The 24,040-nt window shown below is 44.8% G+C and overlaps 1 protein-coding gene across 2 annotated transcripts in view; it reads left to right on the top strand.

The window, feature by feature from the left end:
• The window catches only part of LOC115093357 (tubulin alpha-1A chain-like), a 45,371-nt gene that overhangs the window by 13,683 nt on the left and 7,648 nt on the right, over positions 1-24,040 (top strand). For both annotated transcript variants that reach the window (XM_029604991.1, XM_029604992.1), the window contains one exon: positions 14,469-14,691. In XM_029604991.1, the coding sequence (XP_029460851.1) occupies positions 14,469-14,691 (223 nt within the window). The remainder of the gene's footprint in view (positions 1-14,468; positions 14,692-24,040) is intronic.

Here is a 24,040-nt window from a genome sequence, read left to right on the forward strand (position 1 = left end):
TGACACAGGTCTATGTATACACCTGTGTGTGTGTGTGTGTGTGTGTGTGTGAAATCCTTCGCCTGACACAGGTCTATGTATATATCTGTGTGTATGAATGTATGTGTACTCCTCCTGAGTCAGGTCTGTGTATATACCTGTGTGTGTGTGTGTGCAATCCTTCTCCTGAGACAGATCTGTGTATATGTCTGTCTGTCTGTATGTATGTGTACTCCTCCTGAGTCAGGTCTGTGTATATATCTGTATGTATGAATATATGTTGTACTCCTCCTGGGACAGGTCTGTGTATATATCTGAATGAATGTATGTGTACTCCTGAGACAGGTCTGTGTATATACCTGTGTGTGTGTGTGTGCAATCCTCCTGAAACAGGTCTGTGTATATATCTATATGTATGTATGTATGTGTACTCCTGAAACAGGTCTGTGTATATATCTATATGTATGTATGTATGTGTACTCCTGAGACAGGTCTGTGTATATATCTGTCTGTATGAATGTATGTGTACTCCTGAGACAGGTCTGTGTATATACCTGTGTGTGTGTGTGTGCAATCCTTCTCCTGACACAGGTCTGTGTATATATCTGTCTGTATGAATGTATGTGTACTCCTGAGACAGGTCTGTGTATATAGACATTTCAGGATATATATATATGTAGCAGTTGGTGCTATATATATACCTCTCTAACTGTGTGTGTACTCATCTTGAGACAAGTGTCTGTATGCATCTCTGTGTTTTGTTTTTTTTATGTGTGTAGTCTTTCCCCTAAGACAGGTCTATGCATACATCCTTGTGTGTTTGTATGTATATGCACTTCTTATCCTGAGACATGTGTGAGTGTGTGTGTGTGTGTATACTCCTTATCATGGAAACATGATGACAGAAAAAGACCATTCAGCCTATCTAGTCTGCCCATCAACACTGCTGATCATCTCTACAATTCCTACCACTCCCTCAGATATTCTCTGTGCTTGCTCCTGTTACAGATTTTATCATCCTTGAAAATACAAACCTTTCTAGATAGTCCTTGCACAATATCACTTACAAAAATGTTGAAAGGAATTGGTCCAAAAACTGGTAATGTCCTTTTCCCTCAGAGAGAGCTCCATTTTCCACTACACTTTGTCACTACCCATTCAACCAGTCTCTAGCCAGTCAGTCACATGGGTCCCATAGCATGGGCACTCAGCTTATTTATAAGTTGCTTGTACAAAACCATGTCAAAGGCCTTACTGAGAACCAAGTACACGAGGTCTATAGGTCTCTCCTCATCCAGCTCTCTGGTCACCCACATGTAAACGCCTAAAAAGAGTCTGTGTATTTACCTCTGTGTGTGTGTATACTGTATATATGTTTGTGTGTTTACTGCTTATAGTATAACAGGTGCCTGTATTCCATGCCCTACCACAGGGTTCAGTATCTGTATCAGTGCAGTATGTGACAGCTGTCCATGTATACTTGTGTGTGTATATATCCTTTATTCTGTAACTGTGTTTGTGGGTATAGTCCTTATGTTCAGAGAGGTGTTTGTGTGTGTACATCATAGCCTGAGATGGATGTCTATGAGGGTGATACTCCATATCCTGAAACAGGTGTGTGTGTGTGTGTGTGTGTGTGTACATCATAGCCTGAGATGGGTGTCTATGAGAGTGATACTCCATATACTGAAACAGGTGTATGTGTGTGTGTGTGTGTGTATACATCATAGCCTGAGGTGGGTGTCTATGAGGGTGATAGGTGTATGTGTGTGTGTGTGTACATCATAGCCTGAGATGGGTGTCTATGAGGGTGATCCTTCATATGCTGAAACAGGTGTGTGTGTGTGTGTGTGTACATCATAGCCTGAGATGGATGTCTGAGAGTGATACTCCATATCCTGAAACAGGTGTGTGTGTGTGTGTGTACATCATAGCCTGAGATGGATGTCTATGAGAGTGATACTCCATATCCTGAAACAGGTGTGTGTGTGTGTGTACATCATAGCCTGAGATGGATGTCTATGAGAGTGATACTCCATATCCTGAAACAGGTATGTGTGTGTGTGTGTGTGTGTGTGTGTGTGTGTGTACATCATAGCCTGAGATGGATGTCTATGAGAGTGATACTCCATATCCTGAAACAGGTATGTGTGTGTACATCATAGCCTGAGATGGATGTCTATGAGAGTGATACTCCATATCCTGAAACAGGTGTGTGTGTGTGTGTGTGTACATCATAGCCTGAGATGGATGTCTATGACAGTGATACTCCATATCCTGAAACAGGTGTGTGTGTGTGTACATCATAGCCTGAGATGGATGTCTCTGAGAGTGATACTCCATATCCTGAAACAGGTGTGTGTGTGTGTGTGTACATCATAGCCTGAGATGGGTGTCTATGAGAGTGATACTCCATATCCTGAAACAGGTGTGTGTGTGTGTGTGTGTACATCATAGCCTGAGATGGATGTCTATGAGAGTGATACTCCATAACCTGAAACAGGTGTGTGTGTGTGTGTGTGTGTGTACATCATAGCCTGAGATGGGTGTCTATGAGAGTGATACTCCATATCCTGAAACAGGTGTGTGTGTGTGTGTGTACATCATAGCCTGAGATGGATGTCTATGAGGGTGATACTCCATATCCTGAAACAGGTGTGTGTGTGTGTGTGTGTACATCATAGCCTGAGATGGATGTCTATGACAGTGATACTCCATATCCTGAAACAGGTGTGTGTGTGTGTACATCATAGCCTGAGATGGATGTCTATGACAGTGATACTCCTTATCCTGAAACAGGTGTGTGTGTGTGTGTACATCATAGCCTGAGATGGATGTCTATGACAGTGATACTCCATATCCTGAAACAGGTGTGTGTGTGTGTACATCATAGCCTGAGATGGATGTCTATGAGGGTGATACTCCATATCCTGAAACAGGTGTGTGTGTGTGTGTACATCATAGCCTGAGATGGATGTCTATGAGGGTGATACTCCATATCCTGAAACAGGTGTGTGTGTGTGTGTGTGTGTGTGTACATCATAGCCTGAGATGGATGTCTATGAGGGTGATACTCCATATCCTGAAACAGGTGTGTGTGTGTGTTTGTGTGTGTGTGTGTGTGTGTGTGTGTACATCATAGCCTGAGATGGGTGTCTATGAGGGTGATACTCCATATCCTGAAACAGGTGTGTGTGTGTGTACATCATAGCCTGAGATGGATGTCTATGAGAGTGATACTCCATATCCTGAAACAGGGGTGTGTGTGTGTGTGTGTGTGTGTGTGTGTACATCATAGCCTGAGATGGATGTCTATGACAGTGATACTCCATATCCTGAAACAGGTGTGTGTGTGTGTACATCATAGCCTGAGATGGATGTCTATGAGAGTGATACTCCATATCCTGAAACAGGTGTGTGTGTGTGTACATCATAGCCTGAGATGGATGTCTATGAGAGTGATACTCCATATCCTGAAACAGGGGTGTGTGTGTGTGTGTGTGTGTGTACATCATAGCCTGAGATGGGTGTCTATGAGGGTGATACTCCATATCCTGAAACAGGTGTGTGTGTGTGTGTGTGTACATCATAGCCTGAGATGAATGTCTATGAGAGTGATACTCCATATCCTGAAACAGGGGTGTGTGTGTGTGTGTGTGTGTGTGTGTGTACATCATAGCCTGAGATGGATGTCTATGAGGGTGATACTCCATATCCTGAAACAGGTGTGTGTGTGTGTGTGAGTGTGTGTACATCATAGCCTGAGATGGATGTCTATGAGAGTGATACTCCATATCCTGAAACAGGTGTGTGTGTGTGTACATCATAGCCTGAGATGGATGTCTCTGAGAGTGATACTCCATATCCTGAAACAGGTGTGTGTGTGTGTGTGTGTGTACATCATAGCCTGAGATGGATGTCTATGAGAGTGATACTCCATATCCTGAAACAGGTGTGTGTGTGTGTACATCATAGCCTGAGATGGATGTCTATGAGAGTGATACTCCATATCCTGAAACAGGTGTGTGTGTGTGTACATCATAGCCTGAGATGGATGTCTCTGAGAGTGATACTCCATATCCTGAAACAGGTGTGTGTGTGTGTGTGTACATCATAGCCTGAGATGGGTGTCTATGAGAGTGATACTCCATATCCTGAAACAGGTGTGTGTGTGTGTGTGTGTACATCATAGCCTGAGATGGATGTCTATGAGAGTGATACTCCATAACCTGAAACAGGTGTGTGTGTGTACATCATAGCCTGAGATGGGTGTCTATGAGAGTGATACTCCATATCCTGAAACAGGTGTGTGTGTGTGTGTGTGTACATCATAGCCTGAGATGGATGTCTATGAGGGTGATACTCCATATCCTGAAACAGGTGTGTGTGTGTGTGTGTGTACATCATAGCCTGAGATGGATGTCTATGACAGTGATACTCCATATCCTGAAACAGGTGTGTGTGTGTGTACATCATAGCCTGAGATGGATGTCTATGACAGTGATACTCCATATCCTGAAACAGGTGTGTGTGTGTGTACATCATAGCCTGAGATGGATGTCTATGACAGTGATACTCCATATCCTGAAACAGGTGTGTGTGTGTGTACATCATAGCCTGAGATGGATGTCTATGAGGGTGATACTCCATATCCTGAAACAGGTGTGTGTGTGTGTGTGTGTACATCATAGCCTGAGATGGATGTCTATGAGGGTGATACTCCATATCCTGAAACAGGTGTGTGTGTGTGTTTGTGTGTGTGTGTGTGTGTGTGTGTGTACATCATAGCCTGAGATGGGTGTCTATGAGGGTGATACTCCATATCCTGAAACAGGTGTGTGTGTGTGTACATCATAGCCTGAGATGGATGTCTATGAGAGTGATACTCCATATCCTGAAACAGGGGTGTGTGTGTGTGTGTGTGTGTGTGTGTGTACATCATAGCCTGAGATGGATGTCTATGACAGTGATACTCCATATCCTGAAACAGGTGTGTGTGTGTGTACATCATAGCCTGAGATGGATGTCTATGAGAGTGATACTCCATATCCTGAAACAGGTGTGTGTGTGTGTACATCATAGCCTGAGATGGATGTCTATGAGAGTGATACTCCATATCCTGAAACAGGGGTGTGTGTGTGTGTGTGTACATCATAGCCTGAGATGGGTGTCTATGAGGGTGATACTCCATATCCTGAAACAGGTGTGTGTGTGTGTGTGTGTACATCATAGCCTGAGATGAATGTCTATGAGAGTGATACTCCATATCCTGAAACAGGGGTGTGTGTGTGTGTGTGTGTGTGTGTGTGTGTACATCATAGCCTGAGATGGATGTCTATGAGGGTGATACTCCATATCCTGAAACAGGTGTGTGTGTGTGTGTGTGTGTACATCATAGCCTGAGATGGATGTCTATGAGAGTGATACTCCATATCCTGAAACAGGTGTGTGTGTGTGTACATCATAGCCTGAGATGGATGTCTCTGAGAGTGATACTCCATATCCTGAAACAGGTGTGTGTGTGTGTGTGTGTGTACATCATAGCCTGAGATGGATGTCTATGAGAGTGATACTCCATATCCTGAAACAGGTGTGTGTGTGTGTACATCATAGCCTGAGATGGATGTCTCTGAGAGTGATACTCCATATCCTGAAACAGGTGTGTGTGTGTGTGTGTACATCATAGCCTGAGATGGGTGTCTATGAGAGTGATACTCCATATCCTGAAACAGGTGTGTGTGTGTGTGTGTGTACATCATAGCCTGAGATGGATGTCTATGAGAGTGATACTCCATAACCTGAAACAGGTGTGTGTGTGTACATCATAGCCTGAGATGGGTGTCTATGAGAGTGATACTCCATATCCTGAAACAGGTGTGTGTGTGTGTGTGTGTGTACATCATAGCCTGAGATGGATGTCTATGAGGGTGATACTCCATATCCTGAAACAGGTGTGTGTGTGTGTGTGTGTACATCATAGCCTGAGATGGATGTCTATGACAGTGATACTCCATATCCTGAAACAGGTGTGTGTGTGTGTACATCATAGCCTGAGATGGATGTCTATGACAGTGATACTCCATATCCTGAAACAGGTGTGTGTGTGTGTACATCATAGCCTGAGATGGATGTCTATGACAGTGATACTCCATATCCTGAAACAGGTGTGTTTGTGTGTACATCATAGCCTGAGATGGATGTCTATGAGGGTGATACTCCATATCCTGAAACAGGTGTGTGTGTGTGTGTGTGTACATCATAGCCTGAGATGGATGTCTATGAGGGTGATACTCCATATCCTGAAACAGGTGTGTGTGTGTGTGTGTGTGTACATCATAGCCTGAGATGGATGTCTATGAGGGTGATACTCCATATCCTGAAACAGGTGTGTGTGTTTGTGTGTGTGTGTGTGTACATCATAGCCTGAGATGGGTGTCTATGAGGGTGATACTCCATATCCTGAAACAGGTGTGTGTGTGTGTGTACATCATAGCCTGAGATGGATGTCTATGAGAGTGATACTCCATATCCTGAAACAGGGGTGTGTGTGTGTGTGTGTGTGTGTGTACATCATAGCCTGAGATGGGTGTCTATGAGGGTGATACTCCATATCCTGAAACAGGTGTGTGTGTACATCATAGCCTGAGATGGATGTCTATGACAGTGATACTCCATATCCTGAAACAGGTGTGTGTGTGTGTACATCATAGCCTGAGATGGATGTCTATGAGAGTGATACTCCATATCCTGAAACAGGTGTGTGTGTGTACATCATAGCCTGAGATGGATGTCTATGAGAGTGATACTCCATATCCTGAAACAGGGGTGTGTGTGTGTGTGTGTGTGTGTGTGTACATCATAGCCTGAGATGGGTGTCTATGAGGGTGATACTCCATATCCTGAAACAGGTGTGTGTGTGTGTGTGTGTGTGTACATCATAGCCTGAGATGGATGTCTATGAGAGTGATACTCCATATCCTGAAACAGGTGTGTGTGTGTGTACATCATAGCCTGAGATGGATGTCTATGAGAGTGATACTCCATATCCTGAAACAGGGGTGTGTGTGTGTGTGTGTGTGTGTACATCATAGCCTGAGATGGGTGTCTATGAGGGTGATACTCCATATCCTGAAACAGGTGTGTGTGTGTGTGTGTACATCATAGCCTGAGATGGATGTCTATGAGAGTGATACTCCATATCCTGAAACAGGGGTGTGTGTGTGTACATCATAGCCTGAGATGGATGTCTATGAGGGTGATACTCCATATCCTGAAACAGGTGTGTGTGTGTGTGTGTGTGTACATCATAGCCTGAGATGGGTGTCTATGAGGGTGATACTCCATATCCTGAAACAGGTGTGTGTGTGTGTACATCATAGCCTGAGATGGATGTCTATGAGAGTGATACTCCATATCCTGAAACAGGGGTGTGTGTGTGTGTGTACATCATAGCCTGAGATGGATGTCTATGAGAGTGATACTCCATATCCTGAAACAGGGGTGTGTGTGTGTACATCATAGCCTGAGATGGATGTCTATGAGGGTGATACTCCATATCCTGAAACAGGTGTGTGTGTGTGTGTGTGTGTGTGTGTACATCATAGCCTGAGATGGGTGTCTATGAGGGTGATACTCCATATCCTGAAACAGGTGTGTGTGTACATCATAGCCTGAGATGGATGTCTATGACAGTGATACTCCATATCCTGAAACAGGTGTGTGTGTGTGTACATCATAGCCTGAGATGGATGTCTATGAGAGTGATACTCCATATCCTGAAACAGGTGTGTGTGTGTGTGTACATCATAGCCTGAGATGGATGTCTATGAGAGTGATACTCCATATCCTGAAACAGGGGTGTGTGTGTGTGTGTGTGTGTACATCATAGCCTGAGATGGGTGTCTATGAGGGTGATACTCCATATCCTGAAACAGGTGTGTGTGTGTGTGTGTGTACATCATAGCCTGAGATGGATGTCTATGAGAGTGATACTCCATATCCTGAAACAGGGGTGTATGTGTGTGTGTGTGTGTGTGTGTGTGTGTACATCATAGCCTGAGATGGGTGTCTATGAGGGTGATACTCCATATCCTGAAACAGGTGTGTGTGTGTACATCATAGCCTGAGATGGATGTCTATGAGAGTGATACTCCATATCCTGAAACAGGTGTGTGTGTGTGTACATCATAGCCTGAGATGGATGTCTATGAGAGTGATACTCCATATCCTGAAACAGGTGTGTGTGTGTGTACATCATAGCCTGAGATGGATGTCTATGAGAGTGATACTCCATATCCTGAAACAGGTGTGTGTGTGTGTACATCATAGCCTGAGATGGATGTCTCTGAGAGTGATACTCCATATCCTGAAACAGGTGTGTGTGTGTGTGTGTACATCATAGCCTGAGATGGGTGTCTATGAGAGTGATACTCCATATCCTGAAACAGGTGTGTGTGTGTGTGTGTGTACATCATAGCCTGAGATGGATGTCTATGAGAGTGATACTCCATAACCTGAAACAGGTGTGTGTGTGTACATCATAGCCTGAGATGGGTGTCTATGAGAGTGATACTCCATATCCTGAAACAGGTGTGTGTGTGTGTGTACATCATAGCCTGAGATGGATGTCTATGAGGGTGATACTCCATATCCTGAAACAGGTGTGTGTGTGTGTGTGTGTACATCATAGCCTGAGATGGATGTCTATGACAGTGATACTCCATATCCTGAAACAGGTGTGTGTGTGTGTACATCATAGCCTGAGATGGATGTCTATGACAGTGATACTCCATATCCTGAAACAGGTGTGTGTGTGTGTACATCATAGCCTGAGATGGATGTCTATGAGGGTGATACTCCATATCCTGAAACAGGTGTGTGTGTGTGTGTGTGTGTACATCATAGCCTGAGATGGATGTCTATGAGGGTGATACTCCATATCCTGAAACAGGTGTGTGTGTGTGTGTGTGTGTACATCATAGCCTGAGATGGATGTCTATGAGGGTGATACTCCATATCCTGAAACAGGTGTGTGTGTTTGTGTGTGTGTGTGTGTACATCATAGCCTGAGATGGGTGTCTATGAGGGTGATACTCCATATCCTGAAACAGGTGTGTGTGTGTGTACATCATAGCCTGAGATGGATGTCTATGAGAGTGATACTCCATATCCTGAAACAGGGGTGTGTGTGTGTGTGTGTGTGTGTGTACATCATAGCCTGAGATGGGTGTCTATGAGGGTGATACTCCATATCCTGAAACAGGTGTGTGTGTACATCATAGCCTGAGATGGATGTCTATGGCAGTGATACTCCATATCCTGAAACAGGTGTGTGTGTGTGTACATCATAGCCTGAGATGGATGTCTATGAGAGTGATACTCCATATCCTGAAACAGGTGTGTGTGTGTACATCATAGCCTGAGATGGATGTCTATGAGAGTGATACTCCATATCCTGAAACAGGGGTGTGTGTGTGTGTGTGTGTGTGTGTACATCATAGCCTGAGATGGGTGTCTATGAGGGTGATACTCCATATCCTGAAACAGGTGTGTGTGTGTGTGTGTGTACATCATAGCCTGAGATGGATGTCTATGAGAGTGATACTCCATATCCTGAAACAGGTGTGTGTGTGTGTACATCATAGCCTGAGATGGATGTCTATGAGAGTGATACTCCATATCCTGAAACAGGGGTGTGTGTGTGTGTGTGTGTGTGTGTGTGTACATCATAGCCTGAGATGGGTGTCTATGAGGGTGATACTCCATATCCTGAAACAGGTGTGTGTGTGTGTGTGTACATCATAGCCTGAGATGGATGTCTATGAGAGTGATACTCCATATCCTGAAACAGGGGTGTGTGTGTGTACATCATAGCCTGAGATGGATGTCTATGAGGGTGATACTCCATATCCTGAAACAGGTGTGTGTGTGTGTGTGTGTACATCATAGCCTGAGATGGATGTCTATGACAGTGATACTCCATATCCTGAAACAGGTGTGTGTGTGTGTACATCATAGCCTGAGATGGATGTCTATGAGAGTGATACTCCATATCCTGAAACAGGGGTGTGTGTGTGTACATCATAGCCTGAGATGGATGTCTATGAGAGTGATACTCCATATCCTGAAACAGGGGTGTGTGTGTGTGTGTACATCATAGCCTGAGATGGGTGTCTATGAGGGTGATACTCCATATCCTGAAACAGGTGTGTGTGTGTGTGTGTGTACATCATAGCCTGAGATGGATGTCTATGAGAGTGATACTCCATATCCTGAAACAGGTGTGTGTGTGTGTACATCATAGCCTGAGATGGATGTCTATGAGAGTGATACTCCATATCCTGAAACAGGGGTGTGTGTGTGTGTGTGTGTGTGTGTGTACATCATAGCCTGAGATGGATGTCTATGAGGGTGATACTCCATATCCTGAAACAGGGGTGTGTGTGTGTGTGTACATCATAGCCTGAGATGGGTGTCTATGAGGGTGATACTCCATATCCTGAAACAGGGGTGTGTGTGTGTGTGTGTACATCATAGCCTGAGATGGATGTCTATGAGGGTGATACTCCATATCCTGAAACAGGTGTGTGTGTGTGTACATCATAGCCTGAGATGGGTTTCTATGAGAGATGTTTAGGGTAGTAACTGCTGCTCCGTGCAGGTTAAGCCCTCACCTTGTGTTTAGGGTTTTAAGTGCCGCTGCATTCAGGTACCCCCATACAGAAAGGTTAGCAGCGTGCTTCATTTCCATCCTCGGGTCACTAGGGATCCTGTGTTTATCCCACGCCCTTTTCGATTCCATCGTCTGATCCAGCATCCTTTCCTGACGGTGCCACTGAGTGTAACTCTCTGCAGCCTCTTATCTTGATCCCCAGTTCTACAGCTTCCTTTCCACTGGAAATGTTTCTTTCTTGTGCATTCAGGCGTTTGCATCCTATCTAGTGATGGATGGGGGATTTTCTTGTCCCAGGCTGGTGATGTGGCTTCTCCCCTGTATGGTCAGATGGTGTAAGGCATAGACGCCCGGTGTCTTGTGGCAGCTCAGGGGTAGATTCTGTGGCAAAAATCTGAGAATTCTGGAAACATTGCAAACATTTTCTAGTTTTTTTATTTTACATTATTAAAATAAAGTATTTATCTAACCTTTCTTGGTCTGTAAAATGCATTTTCTTTTTACTGGGTGAGAAAAGGGGCTCACAATTATCACTACAGGGGTGGGAAGAGGGTGAAAGGACCCTGGATGGGGAGAGGAAGAATGGAGGGCCAGGAATAGAGCGAAGAGAAGGTTAGAGGATGGGGAGAGGAAACCCAGAGACATAGAAAGGTGATGGCAGAAAAATATCTCGGGCTTCAGCTGTGCAATCCCTACCGCTCCCTAGAGATCCCTTGCTTCCTAGAATTCAGATACTGCTTCCATCTCCTTCATGGTGAGGCCGGTCCACACATCCCCCACCCTCTCTGTAACGAAATATTTCCTTACATCACTCCTGAGTCTGCCCTCATCACATGACCCCTCGTTTTACAGCTTCTTTTCACTGAACAAGGTTCATCTTATCTGCATGGAAAATGTGAAGGTATTTAAATGTCTCTATTAAATGTCCCCATCATATCTCGCCTTTCCTCCCGGGTGTTCATGTTCAGATCTTTAAGTCTCTCCCCATGTGCTTTAGACTGAAGACCACTGACCATGTCAGTAGCCCCCTCCGGAGCGACTCCATCCTGTTTCTATCCATTTGAAGGCGGGGTCTCCAGAGCTGTACTCAGTATCCCACGTGAGGTCTCACCAGGGACCTGTACAGGGGCAACATCACCTGCCTTTCTCTGCTGACTGGACATGAGAAGGGTGAAAGATTGAAGAGTGGGTCGGTCTCAGGAATCTGAGATAAAGGAAAAGGAGGGGGAGAGAGAGAGAATCTTGGACTGAAAAAGGGGAGGAGGGAGTAGGAGGGGGTGGGGAGAAGGAGGAAAGGAGGCTTCACGATTCGTGGGACACAAGCTGAGATCCAGGGAGAGAGGATCTGAAGGAGGAAGCAACTGCCCCTATCGTTCTCTGGTCCCAATCCACCTTCCACGTCCTCTCTAACATCCCACCCAATCCGGCAAACGAACACATACATGTACACACACACATGTACACGCATACATATATATACACATGTACACACATACACGTGCACACACACACACACACATGTACACATACATATATATATATACACATGTACACGCACACGTACACACATACACGTACACACACAGCCCCTTCCTTCTCACACTCACAACCACTGCCCCATTCCCCTTTCTCCCAAACCGACATACATCCCCCAGCCACTCTCCTGACCCCCCAGCCACTCTCCTAATCTCCACAAAATGATCCCCCTGTGCTCTGCCGGCTCCAGGCTCAGCCCCTCTCCTCCTGCTGCTGAATGACGGGAGGAGAAAAGCTGGGTTCAGGACTGGAGTAACTCGTTTTGCTCTGCTGTGTCTGCTCCGAGCTCACCCCCTCGCCTCCTGTTCCCTGCTGTAGAGAGGAATGGAGGAGCTGAATCTGTTCTCGGCTGAATGACATTCAGCACACTGGAAGGTGGTAAATCTCCAGCCAGCCTAATGTGCCTATTGACAAACCCCAGGCTGCTTCTCCTCTCCTCTAGGGTCTACACCTTTACCTTCTCAAGCCTCTTCTCACAAATATTTTGGTGCAGACCTTTTGCCGTTTTGTTTGGCTTTGTCTGGACCACTTGCATCCTGTCTATCCTTTTCGAGACTATTGCAGGCGAGGCCTCACCCCAGACATGTACGGGGGCATTATTACCTCCTCTTCCTGCTAGTTAGGGCTCTCTCTGCGCAGTCCAGAATACCCATGGCCTTGTCACATTGCTTTGCTACCATCTCCCCGAGATCTCTGTCCCTGTCTCTCGCCTCCCCATCACATGCAGCTTCTCTGGCTTTCTGCACCCCACATGCATGGCTCTGCACGATTTGGCACTGAATTTTAATTGGCAGCCTTCAACCACTGCGTAAGCTTTCTCGGATCACTTCTGATTCGGATGACTCCTTCACGAGTGTTCACTTTGGCCGATCTTAGTGACCTCTACAAAACGCAAACCTTTCCTTCTAACCCTTCCGCAATATTGCTCACAAAGATATTGAACAGAATTGGCTCCAAAATTGATCCCCAAGGCAGGCCACTAAGCTCCCTTCTTTCTTCAGAGTGATTTCCATTTGCCTCTACCCTTTGTCGTCTATGCGTCAACCAATTCCTAATCCAGTCCAGTGCCTTGGGACCCCCCCCCAGGCTGCTCCTGTGTGGGGGAGGGTCAAAACATTTGCTGGAATCCAAGTCAACCACATCCAGCGCATGCATTTGATCCAATTCCCTAGCCACTGCATGAAAAACATCAATTAGATTGGCCTGTCCCGGCCTTCCCCTGGTGAATGCATGCTGCCTCGCATCCTGCATCCCAGTGGATTGCAGATAGCTCAGCAGAGTCTCCACTGATTTTGAGGTGAGGCTGACTGGACTGCAGTTTCCAGCCTTCTCCAGTCTTGCAGTGCCCTCCCGTATCAGCGGACCTGCCAGAATCTCTTTCAGCCCCCTTAGTATCTCGGCCCTATGGCTTTGTCCACTTTCAGTTTTGCTAGGCTCACATAAACTCGCTCTTCCAGAACGCGGCATGGTATCTACCGCGCTCCCATGTGACCAGCAGGGCTCTTCTACCGCGAGCACCAAAAAGAAGCGTTTCTTTAGCATTTCTGCACATTCCTCAGTGTCCTCTTTTCATCTTACAGGGCCACCTCTGCCCTTGCTACTGTAGACATCTTTCCTGCTCCTCATGCTTTGTCTCTTTCAGCTCCACCAGATGTTCCTCTTTTTGGTCAGGGCTTGTTTGTGGAGCCTGCTTTCCCCCACAGGGAAGGTGAATCACCGGTCAGTGCTGGCTGATGGGGGTCTAGTTTCCCTCCAGAGGGGCAACGAGTTAGTGATTTGCTTCTGGAGCTTGGTTTTCCCTAAATTTTGAGTACCTGCAGCAAATTACTTTTCTACAAATAAAAATTGTTATTAATGTTCCTTCTTTGAGAAGTGGGCTGCTTGTGAGCCTCCTCACTGCTCTCTGCTGCATCTCAAACCGAGCTGAGGGGACAGGGCTGACCTCAGTCCTGCAAGTACCTCAATGCTCATTCATAAATCACTCAGGCTGGTGACCATAGGGGGGGTCACACTGACATTCCCTCTGTGCAGCTTCCCTGTATCTCTGTCTGTTTCTCTCTGATTCACTATGTGTTGCTCCCTTCTGTGTCTCTCTTCTGTCTGAATGTCTGTGGTTCTCTCTGTGTCTGTCACTCAGTATAAGAGCACATGAAGTCTCACTATCATCTTGAAGGGTTTGGCTTTTAGGATTATATTATATTGCTAGCAGTCACATTATTGCCGGTGTTGTTAGACAGCGCTGCACACATATCTCATGTGGTATTTCTCTGCCTTCCTGCAGCGTGAGTGCATTTCTGTCCACGTGGGCCAGGCTGGGGTCCAGATTGGCAATGCATGCTGGGAGCTGTACTGCCTGGAGCATGGCATCCAGCCCGATGGACAGATGCCCAGTGACAAGACCATCGGGGGAGGGGATGACTCGTTCAATACCTTCTTCAGTGAGACCGGCGCTGGCAAACACGTCCCCAGAGCTGTCTTTGTAGACCTGGAGCCCACAGTCATAGGTGAGTGACTGGCCAAGGAGCACTGGTTAGAGTTTAATTGGACGATTGCAGGGAAGCGTGTGACTGGATGGTGAGAGCCAGTGTCCCAGCAGGGAACAATATGTGACTGGTGAGAGTCTGTGTAACAGCTCAGGGCGCTGAGTGATTGACTGGCGAGAGCAGAGTTAAAGTTACATGGACATAAGAGCATAAATGCCATACTGGGTCAAACCAAAGCACCTTCAACTCTAGGATCCTCTTTCTTTTATTTTAATCTTTTTATTTATAATTTTGAAAGAAGCATCAACAGTTACAATGTACTGTTCCTTGTTAACACAAATTAAGTAAGACTGCAGATTATACAAACAAATATCACAACCAAGGCCTCTCACATGTTCCCATTCCGATACAAACAATATCCTCCAACTTTGAAAATCAAAAGCCTGCTTCTATTTCCTGCCAGCTCCAGTAAGGGTTTCAGATCTGAGTATACAATTCTAATTTATTCTCTAACACAGCTAGCTCAGCAATCTTTAAATCCCAACATAAGAAATTGCCATGCTGGGTCAGACCAAGGGTCTATCAAGCCCAGCATCCTGTTTCCAACAGAGGCCAAACCAGGCCACAAGAACCTGGCAATTACCCAAACACCAAGAAGATCCCATGCTACTGATGCAATTAATAGCAGTGCCTATTCCCTAAGTAAAATTGATTAATAGCCATTAATGGACTACTCGTCCAAGAATTTATCCAAACCTTTTTTGAACCCAGCTACACTAACTGCACTAACCACATCCTCTGGCAACAAATTCCAGAGCTTTATTGTGCGTTGAGTGAAAAAGAATTTTCTCTGATTAGTCTTAAATGTGCTACTTGCTAACTTCATGGAGTGCCCCCTAGTCCTTCTATTATCCGAAAGTGTAAATAACCGAATCACATCTACTCGTTCAAGATCTCTCATGATCTTAAACACCTCTATCATATCCCCCCTCAGCCGTCTCTTCTCCAAGCTGAAAAGTCCTAACCTCTTTAGTCTTTCCTCATAGGGGAGCTGTTCCATTCCCTTTATCATTTTGGTTGTCCTTCTCTGTACCTTCTCCATCGCAACTATATCTTTTTTGAGATGTCTAGAAAGGGTGCAAGTCCATTGGTGTGCAATTGTAAGTTGAGCTGCCTGCAACATGTGACCTGCTAACTTCCCATGTCACATCATTTCTCATTTGTTTCCTCATTTCCCCAATAAGAACAGAGAAGCATAAACTGTAAGCGGTTGTTTACATATCCTGGAAATGCAATCAGTAATGTCCAACCACATATGGACATACGTCCCCTCCCTCCCGCACCCCCATCTAGCAAAGAATGAAAGTGTATGATACATACGCTGTAATAATTTGTAGAGCAATTTATGACCTTTATTATATATAGAAATACACCTTGCGGCTTTCCAGTTTTCAAACTTCTAAGTCTACACTCTTGTTCATGGTCCAATGCATTACTCAAAATTTATAAACCCTCTCGCAAGTTGAGATCATCTCAACGTGGCTTCCTTGAAGTTCCTTCTCCTCGCCATGCCCGTCTTTCTGTCGCACGAGAATCAGCTTTCTCAGTTGCTACACCAACCCTCTGGAATGCTTTACCTTTTGACCTCCGGTTAGAAGACTCCCTCAAAAAATGTAGATTTTCCTTAGAAAGGTTTTTGCTAAACAAGCCTTCCATTAATCCACCTGTAACATTTTCTTTATGAAAATCTTATCTGCGGTTTAAATGTATGTTTAATGGTTTTATTTGTATGTTTATTGTATTTATTTTTATGAATATATGACCTGCGAATCGCTTAGACCTATTTTGCGTTAAGCGATTAATACATTTTAATAAATGAAAATATATAGATTTCCAATCTCGTGCATTTTGGACGGTATTCAAATCAGCATTCCATTGCCAGATCAGCTTAGCTGTTTCTCTCACAAAGCTCAGATCTTATAGTAATATGCAACACTGATATTAGTTCTCCTATTTGCAACAAAGCACCTCCTCTATACCCTCGCATTCTCCCAGTTCTTCATAATTTAATGGGTATTGTAAGAGATCTTTTCTCAACTGTAAATACAGACAACCTGGTAGTACCTGCAGCTGAAATTCTCTCATTAAATCAGTAAAAGATTTAAATCCATCCTCCTCTATTAACTGCCCAAGAAATCTGAGCCCTCCCTTTTCCCATTTTTCAATATCTGGAGAGAAAGTGTGTTTAGATAAATCAGGATTTCGTGACTAGGGGGACATGTAAGACCACTGGACAGCCAGTATTGTGATGCTCAATTTAATTGACCTCCATACTCAGGGCGTACGGCCTAAAATCAGATCTCCTTGTATACTTTATCTATAGGTGTTAGCTGTAGACTGCATATATAAAAGTGATCCTAGACTGCAGCCTCTTGCCCTTTCTGCTTTCATTAGAAGCCATGACTCCGGAGGATCAATCCCCAACCAGGTCCATAAACAGATGACCCTACACGCCCAATAATACCATAAAAGATTTGGCAATCTGAGGCTGTCCGACTGTCTTATATTAACCATGGCATCATATTTGAGTCTTGGAGGCTTATCCTTCCAAATAAAATTTGACCCCTCTCCTCTGACAGCCTGTAAAGCTTTCATAGGCACGTCACAAGGTAGATGCAAGACAGAATGGCCATCTTTATCAGATGAACTTGACCAAAGAGTGATATCGGCAATGATGACCAGCTCCATAGGTCTGCCTTTATCTTCTGAAATATGGGGGCATAATTATCTTTATACAACTTCGCAGAGGACTAAGAGACCCAGATTCCCAAGATTCTGAATCCCTCCTTAGATTCTCTGAAGCTATCCAACTCCTGCGGCCTTCTCCTATCTGGTCCTACTAACAATAACTCAGATTTAGAGTAGTTAATAACATATCCCGAAACCTTGTTGAATTGCTCTAGTAGAGCCATCAACACAGACAAGGACTTAGATAAACTGGTTAAATATATTAAAGCATCGTTCACATACAAGGAGATCTTATGGCTTACATTATAGAAAGTGAACCCCTCAATATATTTAGATTGCCTAATAGCCTGTGCTGAGGGCTCTATCGCTAAATCAAAAAGCAGAGGAGACGCAGGGCAGCCTTGCCTCATCCCCCTACCAGTCAGAAAAAAAGCAGACAATATACCATTAGAAATAACCCTAGCAGTAGGGGTAGTATATAGTGCCTGGGTCCAGGTAACAAACCTCTCCAGAAATCCAAAATGTTTCAATACTGCAAACACTACACTTGATCAAAGGCTTTATCCGCACCCAAGGACATACCGGTAATTGCCCCTGCCACTTTCTTTTGGGAGGCTAAATGTAGTATATTAAACAGTTGAGTCATGTTGTTAGTTGATACCCATCCCTCAATAAAGCCAGTTAGGTCCTGATGTACTAACTCTAGCATTGTCGCCTCCATCCAAAACTGCAGAATCTTTGCTAATAACATCAGTATTAATGAGTGAATACGAGGCACAATACAGTGGATCCCTTGATGTTTTAGGGATTAATATTAATAGGGCTTCCTATTTTCTACCCTAGCCCCAGGAAAATGCAAATAATTGAAGAACTCACATAGAGTAGGAGCTAACAGATCAATAAAAGCCTTGAAATATTTGACAGGGTATCCATCAGGGCCTGGACTCTTCCCTTCTTCCATAGCTTTAATAGCTCTTTCAACCTCAGTTGACTGTAATATCCGCAGATAAACACTCTGCCTCATCTGACTTCAAATTTGGTAACTCTAAAAGATCCAGAAAAGATGTTATGACTCGCTCCTCCAGTTCCTGCTGTGCTTGAACAATTTATTGATCTCTAAAGGCAGCTGTTATACACTTCCCCGGCCATCCCCAATCCCATATATCACAGAGTTTTCCTTCTGATTTCCTGTTATCTTAGCTAGCAGCGAGCCTGCCTTATTACCATGCTCATAGTAAGGCTGCTCAGAGAATCACATTGCTTTTTCAATATCGCTTACTTGCAGTGCTCTAAGTTTGTCTCTTCCTAAACCCAGTCTCTTCAGTGTTTGTGCCTGTCCTCCAGATCTTTAACATGTTTTTCTAATTCTACCTGTTTAGCTTTCCTTCGCTTATTTTTATGGCTCGTATAAGTAATGATATGTCCCCTAATTTCCACCTTTGATTCCCACCTAAGGGTAAGATTAAAGTCCTCGCTCAAATTGTGAATATGGAAATCTGTTACTACATCTTTAATTTTTTCTCTAAGATCTTTCTTACCTAGCAAGGTAAGTGGTATAAAAAGTTGACTAATATGTGTGCCTTCCTAGAGTCTCTCTCTCTCTCTCTCTCTCTCCCTATACAGTATTTGTGATAAATATCACAAATCCTGTTTCAGAAAAAAGGTGTGGTTATTTCTGGTGTTAAATAATGCATGCTATCGCACAAAACATTAATCACCCCTCATTTTTATTTACTCTGCCCAAACTCCTCCCACTTGACTAAGTTTTTAAAATTTGCTTATGCATCTCATAATGCGTTACTTATCACATGTGTTATGGCGTTATTGCGGGCGTTAGGGCCCTAATCCCCACAATAAGGTTCTAACGTGATTTGAAAAATGCCCCTCTAAGCTTGGTAGGGAACTCCGCTTGGCCTAGATTTGGTCCATAAATATTAGCAGATGTAATTGTCTGACCATACAGGGAACCTTCTAAGATAACATGCGGTATCTACCTTCAGGATCACAACAGGTTCTGTTCACCTGTAGGGGTAGATTTACCACAGCGATGGACACATACACTGCACACCCAAGCCCTTTACAACGTTTCATGCTCTCAGCATCTTTTAACAGACGTAGCAGTTCCTCATACATTGAAAGGTATTAACGTAACCTCCGCCATACCATAAATCCTCCTCCTCTCCACATCCTCCACAGGTTCCACCATGAGAAAGCAACCTTGGTGTGCAAAACCCCAGTTGTGTTAAAAACAGTACAATAACCTCTCCCACTCAGTTCAACCTGAAAGGTACTCTCTCTACCCACCCTCACAACCTCCCTCCCTCCTCCCCTTCCCCCACTTACACTTCCCACCTCTTCACACTTCCCATAAACCTCTGACTTCCATCTTAAACTGAACCTCTCCCAACCCTCCCCTGCCAGACTTTATGTTCTGGCGCCACCACCCTCCTCTTACTCCCATGACAGGCAACGATCTCCTCCAGAGATTGAGATTAAGTCTGGAAGTCGTCATCATGCGCCAAAAACGATCAAAAAACCGAAAAAATAGAAAAGGGAGTAAAGTAAAAATCTGTATCCCCTCCCCATAACTCCCCTGATGCCCACAGGAAGCATAATTATGTGCTCAGAAAATATCTACGTCCCTCGGATGTATAAAAAGAAAGACAAACTGATTTATGCCCCTGAAGCTGTAACTAGTCCTTTCTCGTAACTTAGTGATGATATTTCTCAAGAACATAAACCCTGCGACCAGGGCACTATTCATATACCCCCATGTCAGGCTTTCCCTACTTGTTGCGCTGGTGGTGGACCCTTGGCCCGAGGTGGGGTTGACTCTACCCGTAGGGCAAGCCTCATGGGTCCCCACTGTCGAGAGGCAGAGCTGACTAGGAGACGGAGACCAACTGGAGCTTCGCCAATACAAGTCCTCGTTCCCCGCAGGTTGAGCCCTTGGGTCTTAGGCGGGCCATATGATGACTCCCAGTGGATAAAGTGCAAAGGTTGCCGGGAACCAGCAGAAGTATCAAGGGACCAACGTAGGTCCGGACGAGGTAGGGATCCAGAGACCTGGGCGCCAATAGGAACAGGGCAAAGACAGGGGGCGCCCAGGTAATAGAGGCCGAAGCCAAAGACCAAGTCCAGGTAGAAACCAAGGCATAGTCAAGGCAAACTGGTGTCAGGGCAGGCGGCTGAGCAAGACAAGGTACTGAGTCAGAGCAGAGCAAGGGTCAAAGCCAGAGAATCAATCCAACAAGACTAGGAAGGGACCAAGGTACGAGTCAGGATCAGGAACCAGGAACAATGGGCAACTAGCACATGAACAACGTGGAGACCTGTTGCCAAGGCAAGGAACTAGTGGCGGGGCCCTGCCTTAAAAAGCAGGGCCTGATGATGTCATCATCTGGTGCCACGGGCTAGTTTCCCTCAGTGGCCCCTTTAAAAGTATGAGGGGCACGCACACGCATGACTAAGCCAAGGCCCACAGGAGGCTGGATGTCGGTGTCTCCCCGCGGCCCATGTGGGGAGACCCGTCGGGAGCTGAGGAGGTCCGTGAAGGAGTCAGGAACAGCCGAGGAGGCAGCAGGTGCTCGGGGGCGTAGGCAGCTGCCCACAGCCGTGAGAGAGGATGGTCCAGGTCCGGGAGCAGAGCTGCAAGGGTGAGTAGGCTCGGTCGCGGGCCTGCCGCAAATGGGACACACAAACGGGACACGCAAACAGGCAACAGAGTTCCCCAAGGCAACACCTCCTTTGATGTGGATCCTCCAGATGGTCTGCGCAATCTTCTACCTTCCTTACCCACACGTTACCATTTAGGGGCCTCATCCTGCACTACAGATGCCTGACCTGGATGACGGCCGCTCTTACAAATGACTCCACCTCCATATGCGATTTCACTATTAATTTCCTTCGATAACAAAGGAAAGGCTGAAAGGGAATAACCACCGATATTTAATCTCCTCTTTATGAGGTACTGTCGTGCCTCTCTCAACTCTTAGTGTTTCTTTGGTGTGCCGGAAGCTACATCAGCATAAATCTCAATAGAGTGGCCATCCCATTGCCATATTGATCGCTTCCTGGCTATATTGTAAATCCTCTCCTTTATCTCATACTTATGAAGGCATATGATAATGTCCCTGGGCTGCTTATGCATTCGCTGACTCAGTGCCTGGTGGGCCCGGTCCAGTTCTATTACCGGTTCTTCTTCTTTGCCCATCTCCTCCTGAGCATTTAAAATTGTTTGGCATATTACAGTCCTCAGCTTTGGAGGTCTCCGTTACACCTCTGGGCCCGATTTCCCATATCTTCTATCTTATCCTGCAGCTCAGCTTGCTCCACCTGTAGCTCCCGATATTTGCCTGTAGAACCCTCTGATCTCAAAATCAGTTTCTTCTTCAGATTCCTTCCCCCAAATTTATGAGACTCAGTATAACAAGAGAGCGGGCCTTACTATCGCTGGCCCCATCTTATGGGATCCATACCCAATTCCATCAGAATTTTAAACGATAAGCAAGAAAGCCGTAAAGTATTACCTATTTAAACAGGCTTTCAAAGATATTTTATGATTTTATCCTGTCTGATTATGTCCACTGACATGTCCGCTACCTTAAGTTTGTCTGTAGTTTCCCTATTACTCTTTTTGTTTATTCATTTATTGATTTTATCCATTTTAATTTATTTTATATGTAAATACTGTACCATAATTCCTTATTATGCTCATTTTATTGTAAAACTTTTCATTCATGGATGCCTGCATTTCGCTGCAGATTTTGCTTGGCGGGGACCAGAGCACAAAACTAGGCTTCCGTTCAGGCTGCTGATGTCACCGGAAGTCCCAGGATCCTGTTTCTAACAGTGGTTAATCCAGGTCACAAGTACCTGGCAGGATCCCAAGAATAGGTCCAATCATTCTTGCTTATAACCAGGGATAAGCAGTGACTTTCCAAAGTCTAAATGGCTAAGGTTTATGGACTTTTCCTTCAGGAACTTGTCCAAACCCTTTTTAAACCCAGGTATGCTAACTGCTGCCTGTGGCAATGTGAGCAGTCTTTGGGGTAGACAGAGAACAGACTCAGGCTGGGCTCTGGCAAATCTCTCAAACTTCTTTATTTAAGCAACAAAACAAAAGCAACTCTGCTATTCTTCGCAGAAATACTCCTTACAGTTCAGCGGTATTCTCTTTCTCTAGGCTTCCTTGTCTCCCCTGGGCCTCCTGTTCTCTCCTGGGCCTGGCTAGTTATACTTCTTTCCCAGGGACCAGGGTTACCTGCTTATTACATTTAAGATGGACAGGGCCAGATTTCTGAACCGGTTCTTTAAGGTGTTCTGGGGTTTTCTCCTGTATACCTTTACCCTCCCAATACATCTTTTAACAATGAATTCCACAGTTTAATTATGTGCTGAGTGAAAAAATAGTTTCTGTGATTTGTTTTAAATGTGCTGCCTATTAGCTTCATGGAGTGTCTCCTCATCCTAATACTATATGAAAGGACAACTTTGTCCAAGTAACTTTAAACCAAGTATTCAGCCAGTACAGCTTTGGGCTGAATATCCAGATAAAGTTAACCAGGCAGCTGAATATAGACCTCTTAGGGAACTATTTTCAAAAGTTATTACTTTGGTAGAGGCGTGATTACTTGCTTAGAAATGGCTTTTGAAAATTGTCCCTTCCTCTTACTGTGGGTAAAAGTGGGCAAGTTTAGGCTTGGGAGGGAAAGTTTGTGCCCCTGGGCACTTTATTGTGTGTATGTGGATAAGAAATTTCTCTTGTTCTTCATCAGTTCGCATTTTCAATGAGAAACTGTGGAGTATTTTGCTTTGAAAATGAGTTTACAGGCCTGCAGGCTCTGCAGGGATTTTGAAGATTGCCCCATAAAACGGCGCGACTGAAGATTGCCCTCCGTGTGTGTGAGCTGCACAGTGCATGTGGGAAAAGGGATGTTTTTATGGAGGTGCTTAGGTTGAAGGACAGTGATATTCAGCACTACTTAGCCGGATAAGTTAGGATAAGTAGCAGCGTATGAATGACTGGCCCCGCTGAATTGCCGATCAAGATTAAATGGTATCAAGGACTTGGAAGGGCGGTCATCGTGTCATGGATCCTGGGATCTAGGTACCGCACCCCAGCAGGGCTGGTGCAAGGGTATTAAGTGCCCTAGGCAAACCTTCTGCCTTGTGCCCTGACCTCCCCGGCTCAAACACACAAGTAAAAATTATGCAACAATAAAATGAATATAAAACATCAATAATAATAAAACCATACTAGTAAAAGGACTATTTCAAATAGCAAATAGAGTGACATCCAAAATTAAAAACTCAAAAATATAAAAAAACAATGTTCCAGCTCCAAAACAGAAATTGAAAAACAGCGTACACATCAAATATGACCACCCAATGATTAAAAGTAACAAAACTACCTTGGACCTTTTGATTTCCATGTGCCCTGAGAGTGACGTGAATTAGCTGAAGGGGTGGAGATCTGGGTTGTTGTGCACAGACTTTCTCCTTTCTCTCATATACAGACTCATAATTATACACGTTCGTTCGTTCTCTCAAATAAAACACACACAGGCTCTCCCACACATGCACACTCTTCTGCACACACACACAACAACAGAGAGAGACA

The sequence above is a fragment of the Rhinatrema bivittatum genome, chromosome 6, assembly GCF_901001135.1.
Source record: "Rhinatrema bivittatum chromosome 6, aRhiBiv1.1, whole genome shotgun sequence".
Lineage (NCBI taxonomy): Eukaryota > Metazoa > Chordata > Amphibia > Gymnophiona > Rhinatrematidae > Rhinatrema > Rhinatrema bivittatum.